This window comes from Pelobates fuscus, chromosome 5 (assembly GCF_036172605.1).
Source record: "Pelobates fuscus isolate aPelFus1 chromosome 5, aPelFus1.pri, whole genome shotgun sequence".
Classification (NCBI taxonomy): Eukaryota; Metazoa; Chordata; class Amphibia; order Anura; family Pelobatidae; genus Pelobates; species Pelobates fuscus.
Genome location: NC_086321.1, coordinates 231756559 through 231780131, shown reverse-complemented (window position 1 = coordinate 231780131; position 23573 = coordinate 231756559). Strand labels below are relative to the sequence as shown.

At 39.4% G+C, this 23573-nt stretch overlaps 1 protein-coding gene across 2 annotated transcripts in view; it reads right to left on the bottom strand.

The window, feature by feature from the left end:
• KDM4C (lysine demethylase 4C) overlaps positions 1 to 23573 on the bottom strand; it is a 585611-nt gene that overhangs the window by 171475 nt on the left and 390563 nt on the right. For both annotated transcript variants that reach the window (XM_063455113.1, XM_063455114.1), the window contains exons 14-16: positions 22719 to 22932; positions 20345 to 20421; positions 4037 to 4092 (exon numbers count right to left, since the gene is read on the bottom strand). In XM_063455113.1, the coding sequence (XP_063311183.1) occupies positions 4037 to 4092; positions 20345 to 20421; positions 22719 to 22932 (347 nt within the window). The remainder of the gene's footprint in view (positions 1 to 4036; positions 4093 to 20344; positions 20422 to 22718; positions 22933 to 23573) is intronic.

Sequence of the window (23573 nt, the reverse complement as noted above, 5' to 3'; positions counted from 1 at the left end):
AAGAAAATATTTTTTGTCCTGAAATGACTAGTTGTCCTATAGGGATAGGACAGGAACAAAAATCCTGAAGGAAGAGGGAGAAGAAGGGGGAATATATACCCGTATATGAATTAGTTCATGTCTAATTAGGGATAGGGAGGAGCTACCCATTGTTGTGCTGCCATGGATATGGCCAGGAAACACACACACACACACACATTTCCAAAAAGTCTTCTTTATTCAAAATAATCCATAACAATCAACGTTGCTGCTCGAAATAGGAACTTTCTTCAGGACAACATAAAACCACATTACAAATGACAAACTTTATATAGGACAGGATATAATTACTCAACAAATCACCTGCAACTTGATTATTCAATTGGCCAGGGTGCATGAGCGCATGTGTATCAAGACACTCCCCTGTCCACAAGCAGCTGCAGCCCTTAATTTTAGGTTTTTTTCAGCTTCATCGCGTAACCAAGGAGACCCAAGCGCTTCGACTGCTATTGGTCTTTAGGTTGTGTACAGAAGCCGATGGATGACAAAACTCCTTTACACAGTGAGGGTACTGTGCCTGCACAGGCGCATGAACGGATGCAGCCCTTGGTTTGTGTTCTGTGGCTCCATTGTGCTGTCAGGAAGACCCAGTAGCTTTTGCTGCCATTAACATTGTTTTTTCAACATTATGAACCCAGAATACTCTTGCTGCATCGGGTAGCAGTGCCTCTGATTGGCAGAGAGCAGTCAGCTGACGCTCTCAGCCAATCAGTGACTACCCATTCATAAAACTGGCTTGAAAAGAAAGGATTTCCAGATTTTGAAAAAGGGAAGGACAGAGAGGCACTGGAACACAGACTTTGGTGTTAAACTGTTTAAGAACCCCTTGACGTGACCCAGCTCCAGGAACGTTCAGGTATCAACACATTCAATTTAAATTAAGTGGTTTTTGTGTCCAGAGTGTTCCTTTAAATCATTTGAAAAGCTTATCCAACAATATTTAAATGAGTCCTATATTAAATTATTTATTACTCTTTTATCTTCTAAGAAGGCTAAACAAATGGCAGTTGAGAGGTGCCTATGACTTGCTAAATAGCTAAAGCCTCATCAGAGGTCTCCAGGGACATTTTAGTAAGGCTCCAAAAAAGCATCTGATAAGACTATAGCCATGAAGGCATGTGTTATCTATTTCTTTTAAAGGATCACATATGTTCTTGTTAGGGCAATGGAAGCAATCTTTTGTCATGTTAGGAATGATATTATATGCCGGCACCATAAGACTGCAGCCTCCTGTCTGCACGATTACTAAGACCATAGGTGTGAACTGGATTTGGCAACTCGGCGTCCATCATGTGGAAAGCAGCCACAGCATGGCCAGAAGAGCCACTGTGAGTGTATTGGCATAGATTTCAAATACTTTTTCTATTGTAACAATCAGAAGAATATGCAACTGAGAGGATATGGACATATACATTTAGCATTTAATGGTATTTTATTGTGCCCATTTTCTTTATAGGAGTTTTTTTAGTGGTATTTAGTATTGGAGAAGAATATTTATTTATTTTTTTTATTTATTTTTTTAGCAGATCTTAGTACATGCTTTTAAATCATGTGTAACTTAAAAGAATAACAAAACTAAGACAGTGCAAAAACCGTGAATGAACACACTACTTTATTTCACAGGACGATACTGTTACACATTTGTGAAAAATGGGAAAAAAGATTTAATATAACCGTTCAAAAAAAAAAAACCCACAAGACTATTATTGTTGCTGTTGTTTTTTTAATATAAACTTCTAAAACATTCATTATTTGCCAAACGGTTTTCTGGGTTTTTAACAAAACCAGAAAGATTAAGCAATCATGAGTTTCTTCTACGTCTAATGAAGAAAATACGTTGGAGTATGATAAGGTTTTTTTCAGACATTGACAAAGGAGTTTCATTAGCTCCAATAACTGCCTGACATAGCACATCTCAATAGGAATGTGCATTTTGTGGCACAAAAACAAACGAGTAAACAATACATCGTCTTTCTGAAAATATACATCAGCGATATAGCTACATCAAAAACACATTCTATAACTCACTCTATAAGCTAAACTATTTATTAAAGAACATCTTAAGGCTATCAAGCCATAAACAGACAGAAAGTATGAATTCTATTGAACAGTGTTGTATAAGACCAGACTCTTATTTGTAGCCTGTGGTTGTTTTTTTTATACATATATTTTTTTTATGTTACCTACTAAGTGATCTACACCATTAGTAGTTGTGGTGCAACTCTATGTGATAAAACTGCCTTCACTGCATTTACCTCTATCACTAACAGTATTCACACTGGAACCATAGTACGATGGGGAAAGGATGAGACATTGCATATATAACGGGTGCAATGAGGAACACAGAGGGGCTGGGACAAAGCGTAAGGCTGGGGGAGGGCAAAAAGACACAGTGGGGCTGGGGTAGGATAAACAGACACACAGAAGAGTTTATAGTTTATAGGGAGCAAATGGTATGATAAGGGAGTGCGGAACAGTATAATGAAACCCCCCTATGGAGAAAAATGTGAGGTTGTAAAATGGGGAGGTAGCAAATTCACTGATAATAATTAAGAGATAGGAGATAGTGAGATATGGATAAAATGCAGGGGAAGTGGAATAAGTTGAAAGGTTAAATGAATGGATAAGGGAAACAAGAAATGAAAGTGAGGAAAAATGGGAAAGCAGGAGACTGAGCGACACAGGGAAAGGTAGAGTATGATTGAACTGGCTGCGCAGGAGAGTTTATAATAAAGGGGAAGTTACGTAAAATACTCTTGAGAAAAGAAGATCATTTGCACATCAAATAATTCACGTCTACACTATTCCTTATTTTACCCTCTTCATTTTCTAGAGGACACATTCTGAAAATAGTAAACGTTGATAAACCAGAATCAGATGAACTGATGAGTGCTATCCACAAGTTTAAAAAATGCTGCAAGCAAAAGTTTGTCTCCCATTGTACTAAGATATATTGCCACCTACTTCCCCATTGTTGGCAGAGATAAAAATACCATTCAGAAATACCACCATTTATTGAGATTGGAACCAAAATCATCCCCATAAAATATCAGACAAACACCAGTTTACCTTACTACTTTTATGTTAAAGCTTCTCCTGTTTCATGAAAGATATGCCTATATACCTATGAGACATGCTAACATAGCATGAACTACAACCTACAGACTCAAGTATTGTTACACTAATTAAAGGTAGGTTCCAAGTGCCATAAACAATACGGTGCACTGTAGTTGTGAAAGTGCCAGGAGTGCCTTTGCACCAGTGCACTTTCTAATGGTTTGACTTCTGACCTGGGGACTACCAGGCACCAATCCATTTCAGTCTGACAGCTGTACTCTATAGTGTAGGAAGCTTATGAGACACCCACAGGTAAGACATTTATTTGCACCTGGAACCAGTTACATGCCCTGAAAGGCAGCCTGTCTAGTACCAATGTGCCCATCTGCATAGATAAAGTGGAGAAAGTTCTGGCCAGTGGCAGCACAGCATGGTGCTCCTACGTGATACATGGCACAAAGGAGTGGAATAGAGCAGTGTTTCCCAACCCAGTCCTCAAGGCACACCTACCAGTCCAGGATTTAAGGATTACCCAGTTTTGTCTGTGTTTTTTCTTTTTTTTTTTTCTAAAAACACCTTAGACAAAACTGGGTAATCCTTAAATCCTGGACTGGTAGGTGTGCCTTGAGGACTGGGTTGGGAAACACTGGAATAGAGTACAAGCAGCCTGGATTTGGTAGGAGCAGGGAAAAGGAAAGTATGCCGGCTTCAGAGACAGTATGTCTCTGATAGCAATGTGGCACTCTGGTGCTGGTTGTTTCCTCTGCCTCTCTCCACCCCTCCCCTCACTACACCTCTCTATATAGTGTATTTGTAGGTTCACCAAGCCCCATTTACTCCCCTTAGAAATAATGTGAAGCACCAGTCTTAAAAATTTGTAAAAAGACTGCAAAAACAGCATGCCCTTCAGTTACCATGTTAGTTACTGTACACAACTTACTTCTCATCAGTTGTTTGTTTCAGAGCCCCTCCTCTCAAATTGCAAAGGCAGCATTCCTGAAGAAAAATATAAATTAAAAAAGTGAATTATGACCAAATAATTAACCTTAAATCTACTAGACCATCAAGTCACTGTGTATTAAAAAAATAATTATAAAAAAATGTAAAAAAGCCAGAAATCTATCAATCATATGGTTGCCTGCCCTGTTCATTATTTTCTGTAGAATAAAATTGTTTTCTAATGGTTCTTTTGCAAAACATCAGTTAAAGGAATGTCAATAATCAACAGTTTTGCAGGCCTGTACCCAAATCGAGAAGAAATTATTCTTGCCTTTATCTGACAAGCTTTGTAAAACAGCCAGTTTTAAATTTAATAACTTACAATAGCATAATCTTGGTTTGCTCTAAACACAGGCAATAAAACAAAAATAATCGATAATATCCCTTGCAGAATCCTTTCTTTCACAAATATTGAAATATATAATAATAATGTAATATTATACAATTTGGTGTCCTTAAATATGACAATTCCACATAAGGATAGCAAATAAGGGAGTTATCTACTAAACAGCTAAAGGATCAACGCTAACAAAATTGATTTCAGCACGTTTCCGCCCAGTGGAGATTATCAGCCAGTCCCCTAACCCCCCTCCCCAGTTTTGACTGTCGAACCTTATGTGCCCCCATGTATATTGTTCCTAGAGTTGCCACTTTTGTCTGTACAGCAATCAAACAAAAAATAACAAAAATGCGGTAAAGTCCATTTAAAGTCAAGTGTTATGCAAGAAATGTTTATAATGATAAAGTGATTTGATTTGTTAAGGCAATAAGCACTATAGCACGCTGGCCAGAGCAATACTAGAGACATATACATTTATTAACCCCCCTCCCGCCGGGCTCTAGGGTGAGGAAGGGGTTAATCCCTTACCGCCTTTCCCTTCATCGGCTGAATGCGCATGCGTGGCACAAGCCGCACGTGCATTTAGCCAGTCTCATAGGAAAGCATTCTCAATGCTTTCCTATGGACGCTGGCGTCTTCTCACTGTGAAAATCACAGTGAGGAGCACGGAAGCACCTCTAGCGGCTGTCAATGAGACAGCCACTAGAGGCTGGATTAACCCTAATGTAAACATAGCAGTTTCTATGAAACTGCTATGTTTACAGCAGAAAGGGTTAAACCTAGATGGACCTGGCACCCAGACCACTTCAGGTGCCTATAATGGTCCTTTAAATACTTTATATATTTAGGACCTAAATAAACTTTTGATAGTTATGCTGCTAACCCTATACCAACCCCCACACTGATTCTATACCAACAATATCCCTAATATGCTTACACAAATGGTATGCCTACCTTAAAGGACCACTATAGGCACCCAGACCACTTCAGCTCAATTAAGTGGTCTGGGTGTCAGGCCCATCTAGTGTTAACCCTGCAGCTGTAAACATAGCAGTTTCAGAGAAACTGCTATGTTTCCATTAGGGTTAATCCAGCCTCTAGTGGCTGTCTCACCGACAGCCTCTAGAGGTGCTACCATGCTTTTCACTGTGAAAATCACAGTGATAAGATGCTGACGTCCATAGGAAAGCATTGAGTAATGCTTTCCTATGGACTGATTGAATGCGCCTGCGGCTCTTGCCGCGCATGCGCATTCAGTGCTGACGTCGGAAGAGGGAGGAGAGTTCCCCAGCACAAAGGGAGCCCGGCGCTGGAGAAAGGTAAGAGTTTAACCCCTTCAGCCCCCTTGAACCTAGCGGGAGTGGGACCCTGAGGGTGGGGGGACCTAAAGACCCTATAGTGGTCCTTTAATCTTATACTTAACTTCTACACAACACTATATTTAACACTAAAACAGTATTTACTCTTACCTTACCCTAATACTCCATTAACCCTAGCCCTAACCCTTCTCCAACACTAAGTGTTACCATACCCTACTCTTAACACAACATCTAACCCTAACCTTATCCTTATCCTTATCCTTAACCCAACCTCTAATCCTAACCCAATCCCTCAATGCTGCTATTAGAAATATGATTTAATGTATTTAACACAGTAAATGGTTGTGTGTTGCCACCATCTACTGTCTGTTTTCAGAATTAAATTTAGTGTAATTCTAAATGCGCCTGTATCCAAGATGATTTTATAGAAGTAGGTGCTGGGAAGCCGGAACGCTCATCCGTGGTTTTTATGAACGGATTTAAAGGGCTCCGTGCAAAGCTCACTTCCAGCAATGCAAAGAGCTCATCAGTTAGCCTGGGACCACAAAAAAATGACAACAGCTTACTTACAGGAACCCCAGGTTTTTTAATGTCTATTTAAAGAGCCACTTGCAGCTCTGGCTTCCAGTTCATCACAAAGTCTGGGGCCACTAAAATTGGCCCCAGCACATTAAGTGGAGCCACAAGTATCAATGGATTTGACCCTGCAAACACTGCAATCTTTTAAGAGACCTTTAAAGTATGGGATCACTAAAAATGGCATCAGATGACAGAGTGAAGCCCCAGGTATCCACTGATACCCTGGGTTCCCGGGTGTGAGTAGTGATTTAACCCTTCACATACCAACTATGGAGGGAACTCTATGCCCCCGTGCAGGTTTTTAAGCATGATTTATCTAGGACAGCATAGATAGCCATAACAGCACTAAGAAAGCCAGCCATCCATGTGATGTAAACCCTGCTATATTGTGTTACTTGACCAGTTAGAGTAATCTACCTTCAAAGTCACCAGAGGTTAAAGGTTGTTGTTATTATAATTAACAATTATTTCTCTAAACATTCTTGATCCATCCAATGCAGAATCCATAAAAGTTCACATCACAGTATGGAATTTATTTCCAGAGATCTCAAGTAAGAAAATGTGGATGGTAAATCGGGATTAAAAAAACTACACACATTGTGTACACCTCTCATTCCTAAGGAGAGAGGCAAGTTCCTTTTCAGGTTATCTGTTCAATATAGTGCTTAAACTCTCTGCTAATTTGGTACTCCTTCTCATTTTATGAAAGTGCTGATTTAGAGAGCATTTTTCAAAACAGTTATGAGCTCCTTGTGGAATATGACCTGTAATAAAAATAAAAATTATAGATAACAAGATAATAGATAAAAATCCTAGTAATATAAAATATTCATAATTTTCAGTATAAATAAATAAATCTAATTTATGGAACTTATCTTTAGATTCACTGTGTATTATGAATATAGATGAGGAAAAAAAAATACAGATCATATACTTTATCAAGACTTGTCAACTCCCTTAAAACAAATACAAGAGGTAATAACACCAATACTATAGGAACATTTTGTCTAAATGATGTTAATCCTTTATTTCTATTTTTAATTCCTATCCATTAGTGATTCTTTTTTTGCCATGTACTTCAGGGACTGCCTCTTGTTTTGACTTGAAGAAGTCGGACTATATGCGTTGGCTTTTATTTGCTCTAGTCCTCCACTATTGCTGTGTGCCTGAAGAAGGCCATGTTTCCAGCATACCGGCTCGTCAAGTTACTTATGTGAATCCACATTGATTATGGTAGGCACTCGTCAATCAAGAACCCAGAGATCGCGCTAGCTCTTCATAAAACTATCAACAGAATGCCAGATAAACAGTGATTCCTGTTGGTCAAATTGTGCATATCACTGAAACGGTTTCACATAGGGCAGGGTGATTCTGTTTCTTTTTGCTTTTGTTTTAGATTTAGCATTATCTACCAAGGGTTCTTTTCACATGTGTTCTAGTTGTTTTTATCCACCAGAGATAGTTTCTAGGTAAGCTGATATATCTTAATTTGGACTTGATTCTGTCCAGAAGTTATTGCATGGTCTACTCCCTAAGGTACAACCAATTCTTTGGGGCATTTATTATGCAACAGTATGTATGCAAGCACTTTTTATTGTATTGATTTTATGTATTCATCTTAATTTTATGTAAATTTTTAGGCAACAATTTTATTGTTTAGCTTTTATAAATTTTTATCAATATATATGTTTTATTCGCTTTATCATACACTGTGAAGTTGATCCTTTTTTTGTCAAATCACATTTTATAAATTGTGGATTTGTTTCTCTTTCCTCAAATATTTTTTATTTCATTTTATTCTTTTCATTTAATTTTATTTGTTTTACAATCTGTCCCATTGTGTCAATTTTGGAATTATGTATAACTTATTTCTATGTATATCTGTTTCTGCAATTGCAATAGAAAATGTTAAAGTAGCTGGCCTACTGTGTAATTTGACTGACAGGTAAGTTAATCTAAAAGCAAATTTATACCTGGTGAGCTGTAAGAATAGGAGTGATTAAGCTCTGTAATTTATTTAATATTCTGATTGAGCTTTTATAAGTACAATAAGAATAAGAAGTTACCTTTATACTGCAACAATAATTGTAAAATATGACAGATTTTTGAAGAAAAAAAAAAAACACAAATTGACATCTTTGTAAAGCATTTTATTATGCAAATAACAAATACAGATGTGTTCTAGGTCATTTGTATAAAACACTGTACCCTGTTGGTGTTAAGAATTTCATTACCTTTCAATGGATTATTGTTTGTTTGTTTGTTTTCTTTCTAACACTGTATAGGATTTTTTCTCTTTTGAAAAATAAAAGTATAAAGAAATAGAAAAAAACAAAAAACAAGGAAATACAGGATTCTATAAAAGGGTGATACATTTTCCTTAAGGAGAACTTTGTGTTCATGCATAAAAAGAGTTGCCACAGAGGTGTATCATTTATGTCATTTCTCGTAGGTTTGTGCATAGGAAGCACAAAAAAATGCATTTTGAAGATATGTGCTATGCCAACTCTGACACTTTCTGTGGTGCAAAAATAGAATTACGACCGTCTGACCTTGAACAGATATTGAAGTGAATCTCCTGATATAAAACATGTGATCATCTGCTCCCATATTTCAGATGCACGCAGGATACCTATTGTGTTCTACAGCTGCTGTATAGTCTGTTCTCAAATTATTAACAGGAAGGATGTGAGAGTTGAGCTCCAGCCATCACTGGAAGCATTAGCCACAGAATGAAGAATTACAGGATAACTGCATTTTCAATTCCTCACTTTGCAGATTAAATGCTGTACTTTCACCACTAAGATATACATAACAGCATCATATCATATTAGTCTCGATCAGAAATAAATGGTGCTATACAAAAAGTACCAGGTGTGTCCTATTAATATGGTTTTCTTTCTTTGCCAGATAAAAATGAAAAATGTTCTTCCTTTACGTACACTGAAGAAGCCATATATAAATTTGCATAATTAATATTAATTATATTAATTAGATATGCAGTATACTGTGCAGGTGGCTTCAAGGTCAGTGTTCTAAGACTTTTAACATGAAGAAATTTATATTTTTTCTTACTATACTGTTAAAACTGTCTACACGGACATGAATGATCTTTATCTGCAGTATGAACTTAAAATAGCAATATGTAAACTTGGAAAAAAAACTATAAAGCAACAAAAAACTTTTAAACAATAGCGAACGTTTAAAATAATGTCTACATCCTATTGCAAGGCAACATTATTGGTTGCATGTGATCAGGTTGTTATGACTTTGGAACAGAGAACACTATTTGTGAAACACAACTGCAGAAATAAATTATGACTGTACCTGTAAGGGACTCAAGGAGAGGTACAGATTCTTTTAGAGACCTTAAATGGCGTTTTCACTATTCCAAACGTGAGTAGGAGATATATATGTTTTGCAATGGTAGAAAAGCAGGAAACAAGTCAGGTAGTTGGTCGGCAGTATACTTTAGAGAATTAGAAAAAGGCAGAGAAACATTGTCTGCAGTATCTGTTGCAGAAATAGTAGCACGCGGGTTGTGACAGAGTGCAAGGCATCGTTATGGATGGAGTGTGTATTTCTCCCAAAGTATTGGAATATGTGAATTAATAGTCCCACAAAGAATGTATATCTGTTTTAGTAACAGCAATTTTGTAATTTAATATGGGCTCCTGGGGTGGAGCATTTGGAGTGAAGGGAGGGCCAGTGCTCCATTCCACAGTTTACATGCAGCACAGCAGGTGAACAATTCAGTCCAGGAGTTCACAATCACCCAGATAGTTGCTCACCCACATTTATTTGAAAAAGGTCTGTGCTAAAATGTGTGTTTTGTATTGTTGGAAGCGGGTAAGCCGCCCAACAGCAGTTAGAAAAAAAACCGTCAGTTAGTGCTCAGAAGAGCAAGGCTTTTCTTTTTGTTTGTTTTAATTTTGTTTAAATTGCCAGACCTCTTAATAAAGAAAAAGACTGCATATACAAGAAATACGGTTTGTGTGGTGGTCCTATCATTAAGACTGTGTGGTTATATGGTTCCAGGTCACATATGGTGGAGGATGCCGGAACCAAATCGACAGTCTGTAAAAGAAACAAATACCAACAAAATGGAATATGTTGATAAGGCTTTACTGCAGGCTGCAGCCACCCAGCAACAAGCTACCACCACGCAGTAACAACTTACAGGCACCCAGTAAGAAAATATTACAACTGGTGTTTGCACAAAAAGAGGAGCAGCAACATGACACTCGTGCCATGCAGCAGGAGATCCAAAACCTATCTGAGAGGCTGGCCAGGTATACTGTGAAAGTGCCACATAGTATCAATGATTTGAGAGTGAGTAACTATTTGCAAAAGATGGTGGCCACAGACGATGTAAAAGCTTACCTGATGGCTTTTGAAAGGACAGCTGAAAGAAAAGGTTGGCCTGAGTCTGAATGGGCAAGCCTCCTTGCTCCATTTCTGAGTGGAGAGCCAAAGACAGCATATTATGATTTGGAGTCTGCAGAAGCCTGTGACTACAAGTAGCTGAAAGCAGAAATCTTGGCCAGCTTGGGAGTCACAACAGCGGTTCGGCCCAGAGATTTCACTCCTGTACTTATAGCCGAGACAAAGCTGTACGGTCACAAATGTTTGACTTAATACATCTTGCCAGGAAATGGTTACAGCCAGAGGTTAATTCAGCCAGTCACATTGTGGAACAGCTTGTGATGGACCGTTTCCTGAGAGGCTTGCCTGTTTCCCTACGGAGCTGGATCAGCCAGAGTGATCCTAATATGGCTGAGGAGCTAGTTGCTTTAGTGGAATGGTATGTGTCAGCAGGAGAATTTCTGCAACTCTCCAACCAGGAGAGACCTAAGACCCCGAAGATCCAGAGTCCCAGTAAATGGGTTAAGACTGTTCCAGGGAAAAGGGGGTCTTGGAAGGAGCAGATGTGTTTGTACAACCCAAGGGACAATCCAGCAAGTGGCAAGAATTTTGTGAGGCTGGAAGATTCTACACAAGCCTCAAAAAGTATGCCTAATTATAACATTAAGTGTTTTCAATGCAAAGAATATGGACTTTTTGCAAAGGACTGTTCTGAGAATGTTGTTACAATGGAATGGAATGTTGGTGATAAGAGGGATGATTAGTCTCTTTTCTCTCGCTCAGTATATGCAGTCACCAAAAATGATTGTCTGAAGGGCCATCCCTGGAGCATTGTAAGGGTAGTAGGAAGATACATAAATCCTTTACTAGATTCTGGGAATATGGTTGCGCTTCAAGACCAAGGTCTGTTAAGAAATATTTAAGTAAATCACTCCCAGAATCTAGAAATTGCCTGTATTCATGCTGACATACACCAGTACCCTACAGCTGAGATAATTATTGAGACGCAAAGTGGCACTGTAAATCATACAGTTGGTCTGGTAAAGAAGTTAGTCCATGAAATGATAATTGGCAGAAATGTTCCCAATTTTTTGAATTTATGGACTGACACTGAGCAGGATAAATCAGTACCAATAAAGGGCGCTTTGACGGTCTGCCAAAGTATCACCGTCACAACGGGTAACCCTTTTCCAAGCTAAACAGCAAATAATTCCCACAGGCAAAATATCACTGGCATAAAATAACCCCCCACACATGAGCCAAGGCTTAATGCTGGGTGAAGACTGATTTTAATGGAAGTACAGGCATCAAATTTATACAGTGTGTTAATGTTAACTCCTCCTCTGTGACTGAGAGATAATTGAGTCAGCAAATTTACTAAATTCAATTATCTTCAGTACAGAACAAATACACAATTTTGCAGCACCCCAAAAGTACCCCCAAAATACAGGAAAATCCCACAAAAGTCACATCCCTGGATAGCTTGGATCTGGGCAAACAATATATCAGAAAATCACCCAGATCTGTTCAGTAGTTTTAAATCACCATCGCAGGGAAGTTCTGACCGGTCTTCCACAAGGAGTAAGCCCAGAATAGTTCCATGAAAATGGTGGCAAGAGCCAGTCTTCATTCGTGGGGTTTTGTAAGAAAACCACACAAGATAGAGGACAACTGGTTCGTGTAGAATGCTCCCCATGTTCGTTAGTCTGTAACTCCCGAACACTGTACACATAGGTGAAATGGAACTAGAATGAGCCATGGGTCCATGGTGGCCGGTGAGAATGAGAGTGCCTAGCTGAAATCCGTTCCAGGCACTCGACGACCAAGTCTGCTGCCAGCGTTCGGGAGACAAGATGCCGCTATCCATTGTTTCAGCCACGTGCGTTCGTATGTACGAAATGGCGACCACCCAGTGGAGCATTCGATTAATAATTTCCTTTGAGGTTTTCGTAGAGTTACATAACGCTCCATGTTCTAATTGGTTTCCGGGGTGGTCTCGGTTCGGGAACCGAACAAAATAAACAAAATGACTACGGAACCAAACAAAATAAACGAAAGTCTAAAGTGATGGGGATATTTCTTCACAGGCGCTGTTAGTGACTTTCCATTGTAAAATTTTTTGGGTGATGACTTGGACAGAGAAATTGCTGCTAAAACAAGCATTCATGGAACATGCAGGTCCATCTAGTAGCCCTGAACATGTTCTAAAACTGACTGACCTAGAGGTTGTCACATCATGCCTTGTTCTGCGGATCAGTCTGGTGATGGCTTCTGGTATCCAGTACTCTTTTTACAATTCTTGTTTAGTTTTTCTTGTTTTTTTGGTTTTCTATTCCATGTCTGGTTTTCCTTATGCTGGGTTTTCTGGGTTAATTTTTCCGTCCCTGGAATTCCCAGTGTCCAGGTTTTCTTTAAATGTTTGTTTTATGTTGCCACACCCGTTTGTTTTCCATCATTCCTTTTGTTTCAGTGTCCTGCAGGCAGCTGCTCAAGCCCTCTGCCTTTTCTTGCAGGTACGTGTTATTGTGGTTTAGTATGGTTCTTTTAGCGAACATTAGGCAGTGTAGGACCTGCCGAATATGGGGTACATTGGCGTTGTGGCAGGCTTATGCAATGTATGATCATATAATGTAACTATATCCCCATACTTTTCATATATAGTGCTTAGTTATGTCTCCTCTTGATTTGCCTATCATATCTTGTCTTGTTTTATTTTGTAATCCCAGTCCATGTACAGTCCTGTCCTGCCCCTGTTTAGTTAATGTTCCCTTATGTATTGTGTACATGTTCTGGGTTTAGCTTCCTATCCTTCTCTGTTTCTGGGTTCTACTAGTTCTGTCTTGTTTTCATGTTTGGTGCCTGTTTTCGTCTTGCCTTGCTTCTGTACTGGATACTTGTCTGCTGCAGAGGCCCCCTATCCAGTTCCGGGGAGGTCTGCATATCAAGCTCCTAGTTCCTTGGATCCGCTGTAGCTGCATCAGGGTTCTGGTATGTGGCCGCACAAACGCTGGTGCTCAACACCAGGGGGCGTGTGGTTACCCTGCACCAGGCCTTGATAATCCACTTCCACGCTGGAGACTCCCAACTTCTCAGTAGGCATTCAGAGGTCCCGGATTCTGTACCGTCACCAGTGACAGATGGCCGAAGGCATTGGGAGTTTGTGGAGTGGACTTTGCAGCTTTCCTGTTCTGTCTGTGTCGTGTCATGCCTGGTTCTTCTGCTTGCAAGAGATCCTGTATCTGGACCAGTCTGCTGGAGATGGCTTCCTTATTTTTGTCGTGGAGGAGGTCGATCTGCTAAGTGGTACGGTGGTCGCTTCAGGTGTTCTCTTGTGATGCTTGGTTCCTGGTTCTTTGTTCTAGTTCTTGTTGGTTATTCGGCATGCAAGAGTTACTGGGTTCATTCCATTTTTCCGTCAGGTTTTCTTTAAATGTTTGTTTTATGTTGCCACACCCGTTTGTTTTCCATCATTCCTTTTGTTTCAGTGTCCTGCAGGCAGCTGCTCAAGCCCTCTGCCCTTTCTTGCAGGTAAATGTTATTGTGGTTTAGTATGGTTCTTTTAGCGAACATTAGGCAGTGCAGGACCTGCCGAATATGGGGTACATTGGTGTTGTGGCATGCTTATGTAATGTATGATCATATTTTGTAAACATACTTTTCATATATAGTGCTTAGTTATGTCTCCTCTTGTTTTGCCTATTATATCTTGTATTGCTTTATTTTTTAATCCCAGTCCATGTACAGTCCTGTCCTGTCCTGCCCCTGTTTAGTTAATGTTCCCTTATGTATTGTGTACATGTTCTGGGTTTAGCTTCCTATCCTTCTCTGGTTCTGGGTTCTACTAGTTCTGTCTTGTTTTCATGTTTGGTGCCTGTTCTAGTCTTGCCTTGTTTCTGTACATGATACATACTTGCTGCAGAGCTTTCCTATTCAGCTCCTGGGAGGTCTGCATATCATCTAGCTCCTGGGATCCGCTGTAGCTGCATCAGGGTTCTGGTATGTGGCCGCACAAACGCTGGTGCTCAACACCAGAGGGCGTGTGGTTACCCTGCACCAGGCCCTGATAATCCACTTACCACGCTGAGACTCCCAACTTCTCATCAGGCACTCAGGGGTCCGGGTTTCCGTACCACCACCCGTGAAAGAGGTTAACCCAAGTAACTTCAGAGCTGCACGGTGGGATGATTCCACTTTATCTAGGGCTAGAAACAATATCTTCATGAGGAACAAAACCCCTTTTTATCCATATTTTGAAGTGGAAAATGATTTACTATACAGAGTTGGAAAAGTAGATGCTGTTAAACAACTATTGGTACCTCAGACATATCGAGACACAGTATTGCATCTCGCACATAGCCATATTCTTGGGGGACACCTAGGGGTTGATAAGACAAGAGAGATAATTCTCAGGCGGTTTTATTGGCCAGGTGTAATGGCGTCAATTACAAATTATTATTCATCCTGTCCTGATTACCAGTTAACTGCCCCTCTTACTGTCACGTATTCATCCGCAAAAATGTGGCTAATGGTATTTACCGTCCTGATAGGAAAAGTTGTGCCGAGCAGCATTACCGTCCTGACAGGAAAAGTTGTGCCGAGCAGCAATCATGCACATGGAAACCTGGTAATTGCTTTTGGGGTCAAAGGCCGGTTACACCCAATCGGATCCACAGGAGGGGTATTTAAACCCAATTCTCCTTTTGCTCATTGCCCTGTCGTGGTTTCATCCTGATGGTAATCCAAGAGTGCGTTACGGATCTTGATTTTCTGGTATTTGACTTTGGCTTCGTTTTGACTTCCCTGAATTATGGCATCCTTGACTTTTGGATTTCCCTCATCATTGTGTCCGATTCTGTGTTCCTGACCGTGGCAAGTATTTTGACTATTCTTGGATACGTTAAGTCCAGCCATTCTAAGGTCCGGTTATACGTTATCCTTAGTCCTAGGTGTGACACAGATCTGCGTGCTGGATCAACTTGTAATCCTGACACTTACAACATATCATAGTCCCTTAGTACTCCTGCCCATTATAGAGGTTCCATTTGAACGCATTGGTATGGACTTTGTGGGCTTTCTTATAAAATCTGCTAGAGGACACCAGTACATACTGGTAATAGTAGACTATGCTACCTATGTGTACAACTTCAGCAAAAACTATTGCTAAGGAACTAATATTGATGTTCAGTAGGGTTGAGATTCCCAAGAAAATACTGGCAGTTCAAGGAACTTCATTTATGTCCCGAGTTAGAAAATAATTATGCAATCTCCTACATATAAAGCAGCTGAAAACTTCAGTATATCAACCACAAACAGATGGATTTTCACCTCTTGAAGTCTTGTATGGTAGAAACCCTAGAGAGTTGTTGTATATAGCTAAAGAGACTTGGAAACAAGCGTCTACACCAAACAGAAGTGCCACAGAACATGTAACTCAGATGCAGAAACAGATGGCAGCCATTATGCCCATTGTCAGAGAACAGATATCCTAACTATAAGATAAGGCCAGGGACTAATGAAAGTATTTAGAAAATTGGGCAGACTAGATGGGCCGAATGGTTCTTCTGCCGTCACATTCTATGTTTCTATGCCAAACAACACCAGCAGAATAGCTATAATAAAAACGCCAGGGTCTGCATGTTTAAACCAGGAGATAGAGTGCTAGTTTTGGTTCCTACGGTTGAGAACAAATTCCTAGCAACATGGCATGGACCATATGAAGTCATATGAGGGTGTGGGGAAAGTAAATTATAAAGTAAGACAGCCTGGAAGACGAAAGGAGGTAAACATTTTCCATGTGAATCTACTAAATCCATGGAAAGAAAGAGAAATGCGTGTGACTGTAGAAACATTACACTTACCTCCAAAGGATCATGACCCAACTGTAACTATATCAGAAACCCTAACTATCCACCAAAAGAGGGAAGTAAAAGACTTCATTAGACTAAATCAAGATGTTTTCTCCGCAGTTCCAGGGAGAACTGCTGTTATAAAGCATGATATCATCACGAGCCAGGAAAAATAATCCATCTTAAGCCATATTGAATACCAGAAGCTTGTAGAGCAGCAATCAAAACCGAAGTAAAGAAAATGTTGGACCTTGGGGTAATTGAAGAGTCACAAAGTGATTGGTGTAGCTCAATTGTGCTTGTACGAAAACCAGATGATACAATCAGATTCTGCAATGATTACCGGAAGCTTAATGCAATATCCAAGTTTGATGCATATCCTCTGCCAAGGGTTGATGAACTTGTACAAAGACTTGGGAAAGCCAGGTACCTCACTACACTGGATTTAACAAAGGATTATTGGCAAGTACCACTCACAGCCCGGGCAAAGGAAATAACTGCCTTCTCTAGTCCACATGGAATTTTTCAATACAAAGTATTACCTTTTGGCTTACATACTCCCATTCTGGGGTCAAGAAGGAATTTTTTTCCTAGCTTGTTGCAAAATTGGAAGTGCTTCAAACTGGGTTTTTTTTGCCTTCTTTTGGATCAACAGCAAAAAACATATGTGAGGAAGGCTGAACTTGATGGACGCAAGTCTCTTTTCAGCTATGTAACTATGTAACTATGTAACATTGGGCTCCAGCAACGTTTCAAAGAATGATGGACAGAATCCTAAAACTACATACCTCGTATGCAGCGGATTACTTGGATGATGTGGTTATACACAGTGAAGATTGGGAGTCTCACTTACCAAAACTGCAAGCTGTCATTAATTACATATAAAATGCTGTACCATTGGCCTTGAGGAGGTCAGGTATCTAGATTATTCAATTAGGAGAGGTTAGTCAAACCACAACTTGCTAAAGTTGAAAAAATACAAAATTGGCCTTGACCCTTGATTAAGAAACAGGACATTCCTTGGTCTTATTGGCTATTACAGGAGATTTATCTCCAACTTTGTTACTATAGAGGGTCCCTTAACTGACCTCACAAAAGGAAAAGTCCGTGTCATGGTGAAATGGTCATGGTGAAATGAGTAGGCTTCTCAAGGAAGCCATATGCATTCAACCTGTGTTGGTTACACCCAATGTTTACAAGGAATTCATCCAACAAACAGATGCATCTGATGTAGGACTTGGAGCAGTACTGTCACAGGAAAGTCAAGATGAAGAGCACCCAATTCTGCACCTGAGCAGGAAACTTCAACCCAGAGAAAATGATTATTCAACAGTTGAGAAGGAGTGTCTAGCTATTAAGTGGGCTGTGGAAACTCTCAAGTACTACTTGTTGGGCAGGAAATTTAGGTTGATGACAGATCATGCACCACTGACTTGGATGAGTCAAAATAAAGAAAACAATAGCACAGTTGCTCGCGGTTTCCAACCCTATAATTTCTCAATAGAGCACAGGGCTGGCTCTAAACAGGGAAATGCTGATGGCCTTTCACGAAAGCATACCCTTAACAGTGTTTAAATTGCTGCCTAGTAACACCTCTAGTAGCAGTGACTCAGTCGGCCACTAGAGGTGCTTACTAGTCCGGTGTTGGACAGTGTTAAACATCTATGTTCAACGTCTCCACAGGCGCTGAACATTCTCCATAGAGATGCATTGAATCAATGTATCTCTATGAGGAGATGCTGATTGGTGCAGTGAGGTGTATTGCAGAGCGTGCACAAAGGCCTACCAATGCTTTCCCTTTAAGATTGATGATCTCAGCAATGGAGGCGTAGCCAACCACAGCGAGACCGGCGCAAAGTGGAAAAGGTGAGTAAAAAACAACTTTTTTCCATGCAATCAGAGGGAGCTGGTGACCTAAACAAACACATGCACTGACAGACACTAGATGTGGTAATTCAGTACATTCTCTTTAGCAGAAATAAAAGAAAAATAGTGTGTCTCTCAATGAAGGAGATTGAACTAAAGGACTAAGAGGGATACTCTAAGCACCAAAAGAATATTAGCTTGAGGAAGTAGTTTTGGTGTGTAGATCATGTACCTGCAGTGTCACTCCTCAATACTCTGCTATTTAGAAGCTAAATCACTTTTGATTCTGTTTATGCAGCCCGACATGTAATGTTAGTGAAAATGTACAGTCCACTCTCACCAGGTCCCTTTGAGTGGACTAGTAACCAAGAAAAAACAGTTCCATGTCACACTTCTACGTACCGTTTAAGAAGAAGAATATAGGTAAACTATTAGGCCAATGCCATGCACCCACCACCCATTTTTAAACCTTGCATCTGAAAACATTACCATGCCCCCTGTTTTAACTCTGCACATGTCTGTCCGTCTAACCTTTCTCCTCTATCCATTTTGTATTATTCCTATTATGTTATTATTTATATAGCACCAACAAATTCTGCAGCACTTTACAGTGGGTGGACGAACAAACATGTAGTTGTAACCAGACAAGTTGGACACACAAGGACAGAGAGGTTGAGGGCCCTGCTCAATGAGCTTACATCCTAGAGGGAGTGGGGTAAAGTGACGCAAAAGGTAAGGATAGTATTAGACTAATGACAGTTGCAAGAGAGGAATCAGTCGGGAACTATTAACAGTTTAATTGATACGCTTTTATGAAGAAGTGTGTTTTTAATGATTTTTTGAAGGAGTGGAGACTGGGGGGGGGGCATCTAACGGAGGAGGGAAGTGAGTTCCACAAGAATGGTGCAGCCTTCGAGAAGTCTTGAAGGCGAGCATCAGAGGTGGGAGTACGGACAGAAGGTAGACTTAAGTCTTCAGCAGAGCGTAAGGGCCTAGACTGGACATACTTGTGTATTAGGGAGGATAGATAGGTGGGAGCAGCATTATGTAGAGATTTGAAAGCAAGAACCAGAATTTTAAATTGAGCCCTATATCTTACAGGAAGCCAATGGAGGGACTCATAGAATGATGAGGTGTGGGAGGTGCGGGCGGACAGGAAGATGAGCTTTGCCGCTGCATTCATTATGGACTGTAATGGCACAAGTTGGGAGCGCGTAAGACCCCTGAGAAGCGGATTACAGTAGTCAAGGCAAGAAAGGACAGTGAAATGGACCAGCACCTTAGACACATCTGGCGTTAAGTAGGGTCGGATGCGCGCAATGTTTTTGAGATGGAAGCGACGGGTTTTGACGATAATCCTAGTTTCATTATACTGCATGACCAAGGGGATTAACAAATTGTGGGTGGTAAACAGGTAAATGCAATTTAGCTATGGAGTGGAGGTACCGTGGGAATTGGAATCAATGTTGAATTGGATCCCCCCTTCTGAAAAGGAGTCATCATTCATCACTAAAGCAATGCAAATATGCATAAACTGCACAAATTACAAAATATCTCTTCACTAGTGAAGTCACAGAGCTTGGTAATGAGACGCCTCTTCCTTAAATGCTTACATCCTTCATTATAACATTTGATTAAATTCATTGTGCAACAGATATCTAAGCTAGTAAAAAGATTTTACACCAAAATGATTCATGCATAAATGCATTATAATTTATATAATAAATCACCATATTAAATGATCAGGTGATAAAGGCTGCAGCATTTATGGTAAAAGCATTCTTGATGCAATCCAAACAGCAATTCAGTCGTGAGGGAGAAAAATACCTCTTTGAAATAATATGAGGTGTGTAGTTCGTTATTCGTCATTGAATATCACTTATTTAATGCTAGACTGTCATGCTTTAAGTCTAAAAATAAATGATGCAACTTACTGCTGTCCAAACTCCAATTCTACATCGAGAACACATCCATCCATCATGAATTTCTTGGGAAGGAACACCATAACAACCTGTAATGAGAGAACTATGTTAATTAATGAATTCTGCCCCTTTTGATCTCTGAATTTTCAAGAAACCCAGTGGTGTATGGCATGAGTACACTGTAATCTTAATGGGATAATAACCAGAATGCCCTTGATATTTTAGACAAAGTGCTTAATTTCCTTCAACTTTCTATGTGAGATTTCTGGTGTATAGAAACAAAAAAAGAATTGAAACAAACACATTATTTCACATAATTTACATGTTAGAAGACACTCATTACAACCCAGAATATGTGAGCTATTGTAGGTCATGCACACTCATTTTTTAGCTTATTTGCATGTTCATGGTATAAAACTGCATTGCTAAAGTAATGAACAACGTATGCAAAAAAAGGACGAGTGTGGACTAAATTAGAAAGCATGCTAAAATTAAAACCCAGGCAACTGTTTTTCTCCCTGCCCACTTGTGCCATTACACAAATTTAGATTTATATCAAATAGGTCATGCATCTAATTTAAACAAGTAAATTTGATCAGAACGCGTAAAACAGCCAACACTAATTTATGTTTCAGGCTAGCAGAGGCCTGCCTATGAAGTACAGCAGTGATCCTCTAGGTAAAATAGAAAAATAGTTTATGTATAACATTACCCTCAAACTAGTTATTTTGCCACAGGCCAAGCTTTTAAGTGTTTACAGCTTTACGTTATGTTATTTAGATTAAAAGACATTTAAGTGGTTTTAAAGATGAAGTTTAAAATGTGGTCTTCCACCTGTAAAAACAAGTAGGTTATATTAATATAGAGGTACAAATGAAAACTTTAAAGGAACACTAAAGTCACCAGAACACCTACAGCTTATTGTATTTGTTCTGGTGAATATAACTCATCCTTGTTGGCCTTTTAATGTACCGGTAAATGCTGCCTTTTTAAGTCAAAAATAAGTGTTTACATTACTGCCTATAAACACCTCTAGTTGCAGTCATTTAGAAGGATACTAAAGGTGCTTCCTGGGTCAGTGCTGCACAGTTAAAAACATGGAGACGCTGAACTTTCCCCAAAGAGATGGATTGATTCAGTGCTTCTCCATTATGAGGTCCTGATTGGCCAGGGTGGCATTTGGCTCTGCCCCAGCCCTACTTCCTTGACTCAGATCATCATGGGAAAGCATTGTGATTGGCTGATTGGCTCATCAATTCTGATGATGTCAGCCGAGAAGGTGGATCGGGGGAGGGCGGTGAGGCAGGCACAAGGAACTTCGTGTGGTGGTGGAAAAAGGTGAGTAAATCACCTTTCAAACGTGAGGTAAGAGGGGGCCGACCACCTACCCAGTGGTTTTAGAACTATAGTGTCAGGAATACACATTTGTGTTCCTGACCATATAATTCCCATTTAAAACAGAGCTTTTTGGTCTAGCATGTCTCCACAAGCTTTACATAGCTATCTACATTCTTACAACAGACTTAGTTTGCTACAGAAACAAAATAAGGTTTATAATGTGTATTCTTTCAGCAAGCACTTTACAGACTTGTTTTATCAGTACTCAAGGGAACACCGTATTTACCAAAATAAGTTTAGCTTAATGAAGCAGGTCTGATGTATAGATCATGCCTCTGCAGTCTCAATGCTTAATTCTCTGTCAATTAGGAGTTAAATCCCTATGTTTATGCAGCCCTAGGAACACCTCCCTGCATGAGACATTACACATCCTTTCTAAACACTTCCTGTAAAGAGTCATCTAATGTTTACAATACTTTATTGCACATTCTGTTTAATCTAGAATTTCTTATCTCATGCTCTGTTAATAGCTTGTTAGACAATGCAGGAGCCTCCTGTGTGAGATTAAAGTTCAATTTGCAGAGCAGGAGATAAACATTTTTAAAGTAAGTTACATCTGATTAAAAATGAAACCACTTTGTTTTAACGAAGGAGGTCAGTCACAGCCAGTGGAGAGTGGAAGTGTGGCTAGGGCTGTATGAACATAAACAAAAGTGATTTAACTTCTAAATGTCAGAGAATTGAGCAGCGAAACTTCAGAGGTGACGATTTATACACCAAAAATACTCCATTAAGCTAAAGCTGTTTTGGTGACTATAGTGTCCTTTTAAGACACTTGGGTACCCTTGGTCAGGGGTATGGAGTTTATTTATGGAGTTTATTTTCAAACCCACTTGTGTATTTCCTTCTGCTTACAGTTTAAAGTTCCCTTACTCCACTGATATCAGTACAATTTATAGTTCCTTCCCCATCTATAAATATATCAGTCAGTATAAGAAAGGTGGGAATTTATATTTCTTAAAATCATATAGAGATCAAAAGTTCTTACTTGCATGAACTTTTACACGACACTTTGAACAGGTAATCAGTTGACTTCGTCCATCATCCTCAATAAAGGAATTTGGAAGAGAGTTGTCTGTATTGACTTCACTGTACATGAAACACATTTCTGGGATAAGAGGCTTTGTTCTAGGTTCCAGTGGAGTAATTTCATTTGATATGGTTTCCCAATATAGCTGGATGTCATCATTGTAAGTGTCTGACTGAAAAATACAATGAGAGATAGTAATCTAATATTGTAAGTATTAGACAGTTGATATCACAATACTTTCCATGTTAGGCTATCCATGTACCAGTATTTAACAATAAAAATACACAATATGAACATGAAACATACTCCGCAGTACACTAGCCAATGAAAGTGTATTTTTAGGTGAAACACAAGCAGAGGTTCTACATCCTTCTAGTGATGGCCAGAGAACTGTACCTGTAATGCCACTGTTCTTAAAAAAACAGTGATCACACTGCTCCTTATTAGTAGTCTCTTATAACATTGGAAACCAAAAGGGGTTAAAAGCTCAAAGGGACATTATAGCAATACATCATTAATAAAAGTAATGACTTAATAATCAAGCTGCTTATTAGATGCTGTTTTAAGACACAAATACTTGTTTATTTATATTATAGTGCTTATACCTGCATTGTTTTGCCCAGGCACCCCTGTACAAATGTATTCATGCAAAAATATTTGCTAAATAAATATAAAAAATACTAGTAGTTGCTAAATTCTAGTTTTTTCAGCTACAGACTATCACATGAAAGTTACAGAACTGAATGGAACGTGACAAACAGAAATGGCAAAGTGAAGATTGTATAGCAGAGATAGATAAAGTGAAAGAGAAAT